Raw genomic sequence first — 14,381 nt, forward strand, 5'->3', positions numbered from 1 at the left:
GTTGTGGGTGAAGTATTGAATCGTATCACCTGTTCAGGTGTCCGACTCGTTGGCTGAATGGTGAGCGTACTGGCCTTCGGTTCAGAGGGTCCCGGGTTCGATTCCCGGCCGGGTCGGGGCTCTTAACCATCACTGGTTAATTTTGCTGGCACGTGGGCTGGGTGTACCGGTATGTGTTTTCTTCATCATCATTTCATCCTCATCACGACGCGCGCAGGTCACCTACGGGAGTCAAATCAAAAGACCTGCACCTGGCGAGCCGAGCATGTCCTCGGACACTCCCGCCACTAAAAGCTATACGACATTTCATTTTTGTACAAGTACCTTCAGGATGAAGAGTTCAACTTCTGGCTGAAATTCTTTCATCATGTGCATCATGTTGGTTTTTTATATAATCAACTTCAAAATCGGCAGGCAGATGTAGCAAAAATTCGTTGCCATGTTTCAAACTTTGTTAAAACTGCTGATGATGTGAGAAATACAATACTGGACTCCAACGAAAATTCTGAAACCAGCCGGTTTCAATTTATAAATAATCTCCAAGTGTCAATTCTGGTGATGCCATCAAATTTTTCTTCCTTCAAATCAGATTTTCCTGAGAAAGAGCTAATTGACCGCGTACGACTTTTTCCTACTTTTGACAAAAAACCCCCTACAAACTGAACTATCTGTTTTATATTCCAGAGAAGAATTCAGATCACTTCCTGGTGCTATCCAGCTGCTTCAGTTCATCATCTCTAACAATCTTCAGTCATCACTTTCAGAAGTATTGAAACTTCTTCGCATTGCAACAACTCTGCCAACTACCACGAGTGAACCAGAAAGGTGTTTCTCAGCCATGAAGAGGATAAAATGTACCTCCGTAGCACTATTGTTGAAGAAAGGCTGACAGCTCTGGCAATGCTGTCAATGGAAACTACTTTGATGAGAAATATACCAATATTCAATGAGAAGTTTATCAACATATTTTCAACCTACAAGTCTCACCGAAAGCAGCCTATTTGTAAATAAGGTAAAATTCCGTAATTATACATGCAGCCCGTCCTAGTGTTAAATGCACGAACCGCCACTGGTAATATGTCGCGGAGGAGGATCACTCAGGCGTGAAGATTTGCACCTTATGTCCTTGTGTTTTTCCTGTGTTTTTAGAAACTCGGTCAAGCCCCATTCACAATGCAAACGTAAACTTAAAATTAACGTTAACTTAGAAGTTAGCGGCCATGTTATCTAACGGAACCGTTCACAATTTGCCGACGTAAACTTAACTGCGAGTCCGTAAAATTAAGGGATTGCAAACTCCAAGCTCTTGCGGTTAATTTTACGTTAGCTTTAAGAACCAGCCAATCAGAGCAGATGTAAACAATATATTTTGTGCATGATATAATGACTTCTTTCGACGAAACACTTGTAATTCTCTTTGAAAAGAATTACAAAGACGCTGTACCGAAAAATAATACATGGAAATAAATATCCCGTAGCAATGAAATCTGACGGTAAATGGCGAGAGACAAGCTCGCAGCCCTGGTGAACGGACGAGAGACCATCCCTGACATAGATAAAACAGTGTCCCTGTGTATTTCTTAATATTATGACGGACTACTACACGAAAACGATGTCATCGGAACAAATAGATCCAAACATCTCATCGGGGTGTGATTGCTAGGGGCACAGGAGACCTTACAATTCTTTTTATTAGGAAAGGGGAATCAAATCGTAAGATAGTGCCAAAAAGTTCAGGTTTCATCCACATGTACAAAACAAACTGATGAGGGTCATTTCTTACATTAGATTACCGAAATCGCCCTGAGATTCAAGGGATGAACCCATTTTCTGCACCGTTGCATAGTTCGCCTTTTCAGGTTCACAGCTCCAAGGATCAAAGCAAGAGGTGTTTGAAGTAATATGAATTTCACTACCCATTGATCCCATTGAGGAATTAAAATATAAAACTGCGAGATAGCCCAACACTTCCGTGTTAAATAACATGGCAGTGTTTTGATTGGCTGCTGTGTAGACCTACTCTTAACGTTCATGTTACGTTCCTCCATTGTGAATACCTCAAATTTTACGTTAATTTTACGATTACGTTACGTCGTTATTAAGTCAAATACAGTAAAGATAATACGCGACACTTACGGATTTCGCCTTGCTAAAATGGGAGACAATTCGACGGTGGCGCTCCTAGTGAGTTGACCTGAACAAATCGCGCTAAATTCAAATATCAATGGAAATGTATATACGGAAATGGATAAATAAATTATGTCTAGAAAGAAAGTGTTATTGAGATATTAACTTCAAAGTTGCTAAAGCAATTCTGGATAAATGAATGAAGAATTATTTAAAAGGTTATTTTTAAAAGACTGAAATTAGACATATAAACAAGAAGTGAAATGGACTGGTGTGAAATGGCTTGATCTTTCATTTATGCATTACATTTTTAGCTTTTGCATTCCTGCCTGAAATCTTACGGTTGGATTTGTCTTTTTTTTCATTTAAAAACATTGTATCATCACATTAAGACACTTGTCAATAAAAATATCGGCACATTCCTTACACATATGATGCAATGAATTAACATTTAATAGCTGGACAATTTTCCTCTTAACATGAAGCCTACTAACGGAAAGATATTTCTTACACATATGATGCAATGAATTAACATTTAATAATAATAATAATAATAATAATAATAATAATAATAATAATAATAATAATAATAATAATAATAATAATAATAATAATAATAATAATAATAATAATAATATTTTTTGTTTTACGTCCCACTAACTACTCTTTTACGGTTTTTGGAGACGCCGAAGTTCCGGAATTTAGTCCCGCAGGAGTTCTTTTACATGCCAATAAATCTACCGACACGAGGCTGACGTATTTGAGCACCTTCAAATACCACCGGACTGAGCCAGGATCGAACCTGTCAAGTTGAGGTCAGAAGGCCAGCGCCTTGACCGTCTGAGCCACTCAGCCCGGCGAATTAACATTTAATAGCTGGACAATTTTCCTCCTAACATGAAGCCTACTAACAGAAAGATAATCTATAAAATCCCGGCTTTAATCTGAGAAGTGGGATAAAAAAAGAAAAGTATGAAAATGTTGTCGATAGTGATGCTTTAAGGAATATTTACGTACCGGTACAATTAGAGCAAAAATGTAACATACCCTTGGCTGTATTGTCGAGAATTTCTAAAGTCGCTGGCCTGGAAATGTTCTGAACAGATCTTATAATTCTTATATAAGCGTAACGTCCCTTCTTTCTTGTACACCTTATCGAAATCGCTACTGTGACATTTCAAAACCCACAGACCACACCTACAACAACACATCGGTATTGAAGATTAACTGCTGCACTATAGAATAAAATATGCGTATTACATTTTATGCCAGTTTTAAAATATGGGTCGAGCAGGTCTGAAGATTATGAAGTACTATAAAGATCTCTGTCACTGGAAGAATATATATGCAAACATAATATTACTTACATGTTCTTGTCACGAGGGGACCTGAAGAACGACCGCGCATTTTTCTCTACTTCGTAATTACTGCAGCCAAACACAGCATATACCTTTCCCATGTTGAGAGGAGATATCAAGGAATGACACACACTACTATTTTTATTTATGTCAACTCACTGAAAACGCATAAATAACACCAAAAAATTCACACAAAAATACACGTGCTCTTATGAGAGAATCACTACTGTTCAGGTCTATCCGCTAGAGTGTGCTCCAGTAGCTGTCCCTCGATATCTCGCTCAGTGTCGCGTATTATCTCTACTGTATTTGACTTAATAACGACGTAACGTAATCGTAAAATTAACGTAAAATTTGATTTACGATTACGTTTGCATTGTGAATGGGGCCTTAGGTAGGTTTCCTCACTCAGCTTTTCAGTGTCATACTATATCTTGAGCTCTTCCTATGTTTCTCAGTAGATACTTGATTGCCTCACCTCTCTGTTTACATCTCCACCCAGTGTTGTAAATACGGAAATGATGAGCTGTTAATTCATATAAAAAATTGGGCGTGGATTGAGCAAGTGATATCAAATACAGTAGGGACAATACACGACACTGAGCGAGATATCGAGGGACAGCTATTGGAGCTCACTCTAGCGGATAGACCTGAACGGTACTGATTCTGTCATAAGAGCACGTGTAATTTGTGTGAAGGTTTTGGTGTTATTTATGCGTTTTCAGTGAGTTGACATAATTAAATAGTAGCGTGTGTCATTCCTTGATATCTCCTCTCAACATGAGGGGAAAGGTGTGTGCTGTGTTTGGCTGCAGTAATTACGAAGTAGAGAAAAATGCGCGCTCGTTCTTCAGGTTCCCTCGTGACAAGAACATGTAAGTAATATTGTTTTTGCATACATATTCTTCCAGTGACAGACATTTTTATAGTACTTCATAATCTTCTGACCTGCTCGACCCATGTTCTAACGGGCTTAAAATATAATACGCATATTTTATTGTATAGTGCAGCAGTTAACCTTCAATACCGATGTGTTGTTGTAGGTGTGATCTGTGGGTTTTGAAATGTCACAGAAGCGATTTGGATAAAGTGTACAAGAAAAAAGGGGCGTTATGCTTGTATAAGAATTATAACATCTGTTCAGATCATTTCCAGGCCAGCGACTTTAAAAATCCTCGACTATACAGCCAAGGGTATGTTACATTTTTACTCTAATTGTACGTAAATATTCCTCAAAGCATCACTATCGACAACATTTTCAAACTTTTCTTTCTTTTATCCCTCTTCTCAGATTAAAGCCGGGATTTTATAGATTTTCTTTCTGTTAGTAGGCTTCATGTTAAGAGGAAAATTGTCCAGCTATTAATTGTTAATTCATTGCATCATATGTGTAAGGAATGTGCCGATATTTTTATTGACAAATGTCTTAATGTGATGATACATTGTTTTTAAATGAGGAAAAAAGACAAATCCAACCGTAAGATTTCAGGCAGGAATGCTAAAGCTAAAAAAGTAATGCATAAATGAAAGATCAAGCCATTTCACAGCAGTCCATTTCACACCTTGTTTACATGTCTAATTTCAGTCTTTGAATAATAACCTTTTAAATAATTCTTCATTCATTTATCCAGAATTGCTTTAGCAACTTCGAAGTTAATATCTCAATACCACTGTCTTTCTAGACGTAATTTATTTATCCATTTCCGTATATACATTTCCATTGATATTTAAATTTAGCGCGATTTGTTCAGGTCAAGTCACTAGGAGCGCCACCGTCGAATTGTCTCCCATTTTAGCAAGGCGAAATCCGGAAGTGTTGTGTATTGTCTCTACTGTATTTGGTGATATACAGAGTGGGTGAAAAGAAGTTCCCGTTAACCTTTCAAGTAGCAGAAGTAGAAAAATAAGAAGAACACTATGCGAGAGCCGGTGAAATGTCATCAGAGTAAGTTCGGTTGACCGGTGTTTCATAGTGCGATTCTGTGGAATTAAAATAAATCTACCAGCATAAAATCACCTTTCTGATACATGATAAGATACGGAAGAAACCTATCCTCATTGTTAAAACTGTGCGCTTTTCTAATAATAATTGTTAAAACTGTAGAAATAATCTGAATAGTTTCATAACCTATATCTTCGGAAAATCCCCCGTGGTGTTTGCAGAATATTAATGCTAATGAATAAGGAAATTACCTGAACATTACACTCGACAAGTTTACATACCGCAGTTTTAATTTATTTCCACGTTTTTTGGCACTTCCTAGTTTAGAAGTTTTTGGTAATCTTAGGGTATGCTGTTTCAAATTGTAATAGTGGCAGCTATATTAGCTTGCTTATTTGTTATTAAACAGTGGTTGTCATCAAGGAAACAGACATTGGACAAGAAACATGTAGTGGTAAGTTTGAAGCCTACTGTCTTGTATGAGGTATCATAATGCTTTCGGTGTCTTCTTGTATTTGATGAGATGTTGAGGACTCATAGTCTTACTTACAAAAAACGCACCTCATGTATTTTTTAATGTTTCATGTGTAACGTACCGGTACTTCTTTCGTTGTTCCAGATTACTGGAGGATCTAGTGGCATTGGGAAATCTGTTGCAATTGAAGTGGCGCGTATGGGAGCGAATGTCACTCTTATTGCTCGAGATGTGCAAAAATTAGAAAGTGCTAAATTAGAAGTTACAAAGAACTGTCTAAATCCTGATCATCAGATAGTTCAATATATTTCTTGTAAGTAAGAATATTCATAAAAGTACTTACCAGTACTAGAATGATTAAGATGTTCTGTGGGTAAGTTAGGAGTCTGTATTGAGTGCATATTTATTTATTTGGTTCATGGTGTGGGTTACTGTAGTCACGTCCTAGTTTGTGAACCATGGGCAACGGCTGAGTGGCCTGTTAAGTGATTGTGAGAGTCAGGATACCAGCTGCTATGGAATGGGAGTGAGCATCTTGGACATTCTGAGTCGTGGCCCTCCTTGTGCTCGGGCAACTAGGACTATACAATCCACCGTGGTTCCTAACCCGTTACAGGAGAGATTCTCAATTGGACTATGTGTAGGTAGGGTAGCATCCTGCTTCGTGAATCTACTGAGCTTAGAACATTTTAACCAAGCCTCGGACGTATGGGAGTAATGGAGTCCCGCTCCAATTTGACAGGCGAGGGACTCCTTGGAAACAACTTGGCAAACAAAATGGAATTCGATGGAGAGCTATCAGTATTAACGGGGCTTATGGAAGAAAGAAAGTAGAACTGGCTGAGTCAGCAAAAAGGATGCATCTGGATGTACTAGGAGTAAGTGATATTCGGGTAAGGGGAGATAACGAAGAAGTGATAGGAGATTATTTCTACCGAAAGGGCACTTGATGGATGTTAAAAAGGGAAGGGCAGAGTATGGGGTAGGACTGTTTATCAGGAATACTATTGCACACAACATAGTTTCTATTAGGCACGTAAATGAGCAAATGATGTGGGTAGATTTGGCAGTTGGAGGAATTAGGTTGAGAATTGTCTCAGTGTATTCACCATGTGAGGGTGCAGATGAGGATGAAGTGGACAGTAAGCAGGATCAGGATACAGAAAGAATGGGTGGCATACAGGGATGGTGTAGTAGAAACAATGAGGGAATGCCTAGGAACTACTGTGTGATTAAAGACGGGAAAAAGGGAACATCTTGGTGGAATGATGTAGTGAGAGCAGCTTGTAAACGTAAAGAGAAGACTTATCAGAAATGGCTCCAAACAAGGGCCGATGCAGACAGGGAATTTTACATAGATGAAAGAAACGGAGCGAAACAAATACCGTAGTTGTTGAATCCAAAAAGAAGTCGTGGGACGATTTTGGTAATAACCTGGAAAGGCTAGGTCAAGCGGCAGAGAAACCTTTCCGGACAGTAATAAAGAATCTTCGGAAGCGAGGGAAAAAGGAAATGAACAGTGTTTTGGGAATTCAGGTGAACTCATAATAAATCCCAGCGAATCACTGGACAGGTGGAGGGAATATTTTGAAAATCTTCTCAACGTAAAAGAAAATCTTCCTGGTGGTGTCGCGAACAACCAAGCTCATGGGGAGGAAGAAATGATGTTGGTGAATTTATGCTTGAGGAAGTGGAAAGGATGTAAATAAACTCCATTGTCATAAAGCAGCAGGAGTAAATGAAATTGGACCTGAAATGGTGAAGTATAGTGGGAAGGCAGGGATGAAATGGCTTTATAGAGTAGTAAGATTAGCATGGAGTGATGGTAAGGTACCTTCAGATTGAACAAAAGCAGTAATTGCACCTATCTATAAACAAGGGAACAGGAAGGTTTGCAACAACTATCAAGGCATCTGATTGATTAGTATACCAGGAAAAGTATTCATTGGCATTTTGGAAGGGTGGTTTGGAGGAAGTTGGATGATAACTTTGTGGTTTCAGACCACAGAGGGGCTGTCAGGATCATATTTTCAGTAGGCTATGAAAAATGTTATGAGAGGAATAGACAGTTGTGTTTGTTTTGTAGACCTAGAGAAAGCATACTACAGGGTACCGAGGGAAAAGATGTTCACCATACTGGGAGACTATGGAATTAAGGGTAGATTATTAAAATCAATCAAAGGCATTTATGTTGACAATTGGGCTGCAGTGAGAATTGATGGTAGAATGAGTTATTGGTTCAGGGTACTTACAGGGGTTAGACAAGGCTGTAATCTTTCACCTTTGCTGTTTGTAGTTTACATGGATCATCTGCTGAAGGGTGTACAGTGGCAGGGAGGGATTCAGTTAGGTGGAAATGTAGTAAGCTGTCTGGCCTATGCTGACGACTTGGTCTTAATGGCATATTGTGCCGAAAGCCTGCAGTCTAATATCTTGCAACTTGAAAATAGGTGCAATGAGTATGGTATGAAAATTAATCTTTCGAAGACTAAATTGATTACATGTTATAATTCTCATATTTTGGTCTGTATTGAATTGTACAATAAAGTCAAAGAAATATTAATGTTTATTTATTCCACCTATTCAATACATGAAAAGTTGAAAGGGAAATAAATGAAATTACACACAACGTTTTCTCTCCAGCTCAACTTTACGTTAACCAATTTAACATTAATAAAGAGACTTCAAACCAAATTTCTCTTTCAACTCTATACAAGAAGCTACAGTCGCTCCTTCCAGCTAATATTTAACACAGCTGCTTACCATTGAGCATTCTTCCTCACTCATGCTTTAAGAAGACTACAGATTTATCTCTTCACACAAGATTTACAACAATCTAACCTCTTTATATCTTAACTACTGTCAAGCATCTCGCTCACCTTTTGAAGTATATTTCCTACATCATCCTCACATTCATTTGTAATTTAAAAAAAAAAAAAAAAAAAAAAAAAAAAAAAAAAAAAAAACACAATTAAGAACAATCAGGATCCTGATTTTTTACCTTTCAGATTGAGATTAAGGCTGAAGATGCCCTTAAATAAAGGGCAAAACATGTCCCTATAATTTTACTCACAGATTTTAATTCTTAATTAAAATCACTTTTTATGTATTGAATAGGTGGAATAAATAAATATTAATATTTCTTTGACTAAATTGATGTCGGTAGGTAAGAAATTCATGCCAGATTGGTGATACAAAGCTGGAACAGGTAGATCATTTCAAGTATTTAGGTTGTGTGTTCTCCCAGGATGGTAATATAGTAAGTGAGATTGAATCAAGATGTGTTAAAGTTAATGCAGTGAGTACGCAGTTGCAATCAACAGTGTTCTGTAAGAAGGAAGTCAGCTCCCAGACAAAACTATCTTTATATCGGTCTGTTTTCAGACCAACTTTTCTTTACGGGAGCGAAAGCTGGGTGGACTCAGGATACCTTATTCATAAGTTAGAAGTAACAGGCAGGAGAGTACTCGGAACAAGGAGATAAAGGCTAATTTAGGAATGAACTCGATGAATGAAGCTGTATGCATAAACCAGTTTCGGTGGTGGGGTCATGTGAGATGAATGGAGGAGGATAGATTACCGAGGAGAATAATGAACTCTGTTATGGAGGGTAAGAGCAGTAGAGGGAGACTAAGACGACGATGGTTAGACTCAGTTTCTAACAATTTAAAGATAAGAGGTATAGAACTAAATGAGGCCACATCACTAGTTGCAAATAGAGGATTGTGGCAACATTTAGTAAATTCACAGAGGCTTGCAGACGGAACACTTAAGGGCATAATGGTCTATAATGATTATTTATTTATTTATTTATTTATTCATTTATTTATTTATTTATTTATTTCAGTGCCAGTTAAGGCTCTTTACCCTCTGTTACACTTCACAAGTTCAGTACGGGCCCCAGGCTAACATCATTACTTCTACCTAATTGAGCACTGAAAGGCATAAAGGTCTATAATGATGTATGTATGTATGTATGAATGTAGTTTTCTAACAACTGTCGTGGTGCAGTCCATTGACCTAAAACTGTCATGTCATGCGTTGCACTGTGGAATGTGAAAGTATCTTCTTGTGCTGCCAACTGCCTGTCCATTTTACTGTTTTTAAGGTTAGATAGTCATTTGTACTTTTATTTACACTTTTTGTTTGAACACGAATGCAATGAATTCACGATGCCAGACCATCCACCATGTCCAATATCAAATTTTAATTTGTAGAACGTGTATTCTAACTTTCTACACTACCGGTGATAAAAGGAAACTAATATTTTATGTTGCTGTTAAGATTATACCTTCGCTTCGGCATGTTGAAACAGTGATTTCATAGATTTAAAATCTAAACTTAATAGCTACCGTAAGAACGAAACCAGTCAACATACAACTGAAAATTGCATCAATGCTATGAATAACGCAATACATTGGAAGTAAGAGGCAGAGTATTGTACAAGCGGCACTTCCTAGCATACTGTATATACTTAAACAGTGAACAGTGAAACAAAACAATATAGTGTAAGAGACATTGGCCGAGCGGAATCACAAAAAAGCAGGACATTGGAGCGTCCCCAGTAAAACTTTTGGGACATTTTGCCAAAAACCGGGACTGTCCCGGGAAAAGTGGGACAAATTGACACCATAATGTATCAACATGAAGTCGACGTATTTGAGCTCTTTTTCTAGTCAGAATCAGACCTGCTACTTTGGGTTCATAGTTAAAGCTTTCGTGGCAGGCACTGTAATATATATATTTTCTGGGCTTATAGGCTGTGGTCCAAGAACGCATCGTAGTCCAAACATTTCTCTGAAATCTGCGTTTGACATTTTCAAGGGTTTTACTGTTTACAACTGCTACGAAGCTTTCAGAGGCATGAAGCAGTATCACAATTCCACCTCAATATATAGTGCAGGTTGTGTTACACGGTTCACCTATTGGTCTGTAGTGATGGGGGGCGGTCACTGATGGGCTTTTCTTATGGTCAATTATTGAAATGAATTGAAATGATGTGCAGCTCGGTGGTGGCCGACTGGCCTTGGTGGAGACAGGCTATTGATGCCTGTTAGTTTTTGTGGCCTGGTGTGGCCAATGTGTCCTCCAAGCAACTTTAATGTTTTAAGTACTGTAAACCAGACTTTGTTGACCAGTTCAGATTCCTCCTTATGGCCACGACATAAAGTGCAGGAACACCAAGTTACTGTCAACTATAGTGTCTTATCACGTCTGGCTACAAAGCAAAGCCATTGAGATCCTGAAGCCCACCAATAGCTTCAGCCGTAAGGAGGAATCTGAGAGGGCTGAGAAAAAGAAAGGAAGAATCCCATCACCCTATTCTGCCATCAATTGTTATGATAGTCGGATTGTTGATGTAAATGCTTTTAATTGCCTGTTATAACATACCTTTGATCTCATTACTTCTTGGTGTGGTCAGCTTCTTGTCCCTTGATATTTATTATATCCCTCCTCCTCTGTTAATTGCAATTTTCTGTTCCCCTCTTATAATTTCTCAATTGCTTGAAGCATACTGAAAATCTCCTCCTGACAACCCCTTTATAGTTTGCAACTACAGTGCTTAAAATCCATCATGTTTTCCTCCAGTTACTGCACTCATTTACACCTAATATTAATTGCCTAGAATTCTGACTAGAATTCCTCTTGCTTATGTATTAGTGCTGGTGTGGTTTGTGGTGTGAGTTACTTTAGTCATGTCCTAGTTCGTGAGCCATAGGCAATGGCTGATTGGCCTAATAAGTGGTCCTGAGAGTTGGGATACCAGTTTCTATGGAATGAGGGTGGGCATCTCAGAGATATTCTGAGTTGTGGCCCTCCTTGTGCTCAGGCGGCTAGGGCTAAACAAACAACTGGTTGTCTCTAATCCATTAGAGGAGAGATTTCACTGCAACTATGTGTAAGTAGGGTAGCATCCTGCTTCACATAATCTTCACTGAGCACACTCAGAACATTTTAAGCAAATCTCCCACTTCCATTTGAAGAGTGAGGGACTGTTTGGAAACAACTTGGCAAACAAAATGGAATTCGATGGGGAGCTATTAATATCAGCTGGTCGTATGCAAGAAAGAAAGAAAAAGTAGAACTGGCTGAGTCAGCAAAGAGAATGCATCTGGATGTGTTAGGAATGAATGATTAAAAAAAAAAAAAAAAAAAATCAGGTAAGGGGAGATAACGAGGAAGAGATAGGGGATTATAAAGTACCCCTAGCAGATGTTAAAAAGAATGACAGAGTGTAGGGAAGGACTGTTCATCATGAGTACTAATTGTATGCAATTTAGTTTCTGTTAAGGCGTTGGCCTTCTGACCGTAACTTGGCAGGTTCGATCCTGGCTCAGTCCGGTGGTATTTGAAGGTGCTCAAATACATTCTTCAAGCGTAAGGCTATTCACTGCTACACATGTGAGGGTGGGGGCATCAGGTTCTTAATAGACTATATCATAACCGACTTTGAATTCAGCAAATCTGTTAGGAATGTGCAGGTATTAAAGGATTTTTTGATGATACAGACCACTATATGATGTGTAGTGAACTAAGTATCTCTAGGTCTAGGATAGAGGAAGTAAAATCTGGTGCAGACAAATAAGTGTAGAGAATCTACAAGATGAGGAAATTAGAAGTATATGGATATGATTAGTAAAAAGTTCCAAACAATAGACAATAAAAAGATTCAGGATATAGAAAGATAATGGGTGGCATATAGAGATACTATAGTAGAAACAGCAAGGGAATGCCTGGGAAAAACTGTATGTAAAGATGGGAAAAAGCGAACATCTTGGTGGAATGATGAAGTGAGAGGGGCATGTAAATGTAAAAAGAAGGCTTATCAGAAATGGCTCCAAACAAGGACTGATGGAGGCAGGTAATTACACATAGGTAAAAAAAAAAAAAAAAAAAAAAAAAGATCCTATCCAATACAGTAATTGTTGAATCTAAGAAGTCATCTTGGGAAGTTTTCTGTAATAACTGGAATGGCGAGGTCAAGCAGCAGCGAAACCTGTCCGTATTACAAGTAATAAATCTCATTGTAGACCGTATTGGACATCAGATATGAACATTAAAACAAGAATAATAGTTAACACCACCTTTCCAATACTTATGCAAACAACCAAGGTGAAAGATTAACCTTGCCTGTACACCTGTAATTAATTTGAACCCAAGAACTCATTCTACTTATTGGAAAGGTGGTGTTAACTATTATTCTTGTTTTAATGTTCATACCTGTCCGTATGGTAATAAAGAATCTAAGAAAGGGAGGGAAAAAGGAATGAATAGTGTTTGGGTGAATTAGGTGAACTAATAGTAGATCCCAGGCAATCACTGGATAGGTGGAAGGAAGATTTTGAAAATCTCAACGTAAAAGGAAATTTTTCTGGTGAAATCACGAACAACCAAGCTCATGGGGAGGTGTACAATGATGTTAGTGAAATTACGCTTGAAGTAGTGGAAAGGATGGTAAATAAACTCCATCATAAAGCAGGAAGAATAGATGAAATTAGACCTGAAATGGTGAAATATAGTGGGTAAGGCAGGGATAAAATGGCTTCATAGAGTAATAAGATTAGCATGGAATATTAGTAAGGTATCTTGTGATTGGACAAAAGCAGTAATTCCACCTACCTATAAGCAAGGGAACAGGAAGGATTGCAACAACTATCAAGGTATTTCACTGATCAGTATACCAGGCAAAGCGTTCACTGGGATTTTGGAAAGGAGGGTGTGATTCGTAGTGGCAAGTAAGTTGGATGAAAACCAGTGTGGTTTCAGACCACAGAGGGGCTGTCAGGATCAGACTTTCAGTATGTGCCAGGTAATTGAAAAATGCTACGAGAGGACAGTTATGTTTGTTTTGTAGATCTAGAGAAGGCATATAACAGAGTAACGAGGGAAAGAATGTTAGCTATGTTTGGGGACTGTGGGATTAAAAGTAGGTTATTGAAAGCAATCATAGGTATTTATGTTTACAATTGTGTTGCAGTGAGAATTGATGGTAGAATGAGTTCTTGGGTTCAAATTAATTACAGGTGTACAGGCAAGGTTAATCTTTCACCTTGGTTGTTTGCAGGGCTTTTTTTCCTGGCAGAATGCACCGGAATGGTGTTCCGGAACCTCTTCGTGGATACAAATCTCTAAAAATTATTTAGACTTCAAATATGATTTTTTTCAGGTTAAGGAATTTTAAAAATATTTTTACTGTTCCCGCGCTAAATGACCTTAATTGAAAAGGAAATGTCGCATATCGCCTTGTTATTTGAAGCATTAAAATCAATCAAAATCGAAAACATTCTTCCGGTTTGCGGGCAGCATGGATATATGGTATTCGTTTTTGTTCTTTCTTTGCTCACTTTGTAGCTGTTTTGTATATTGGTCCTGGTTCTAGTTGTGTTTCGTCTGGATTGCCCTCAATATAGAGTACTGTCGTTCATTGATGTAGGTAATTGCCTATGTTTGTTGCATTCTCAGCCGTAGTTTGTACTAC

General features: G+C 38.2%; 1 protein-coding gene across 2 annotated transcripts in view; it reads left to right on the forward strand.

The window, feature by feature from the left end:
* Nucleotides 1–5,418: 5,418 nt before the first annotated feature.
* Kdsr (3-ketodihydrosphingosine reductase) overlaps nucleotides 5,419–14,381 on the forward strand; it is a 97,127-nt gene continuing 88,164 nt past the window's right edge. For both annotated transcript variants that reach the window (XM_067149084.2, XM_067149093.2), the window contains exons 1-2: nucleotides 5,419–5,881; nucleotides 6,047–6,215. In XM_067149084.2, the coding sequence (XP_067005185.2) occupies nucleotides 5,777–5,881; nucleotides 6,047–6,215 (274 nt within the window). In that variant the 5' untranslated portion in view covers nucleotides 5,419–5,776. The remainder of the gene's footprint in view (nucleotides 5,882–6,046; nucleotides 6,216–14,381) is intronic.

The sequence above is a fragment of the Anabrus simplex genome, chromosome 1, assembly GCF_040414725.1.
Source record: "Anabrus simplex isolate iqAnaSimp1 chromosome 1, ASM4041472v1, whole genome shotgun sequence".
Lineage (NCBI taxonomy): Eukaryota > Metazoa > Arthropoda > Insecta > Orthoptera > Tettigoniidae > Anabrus > Anabrus simplex.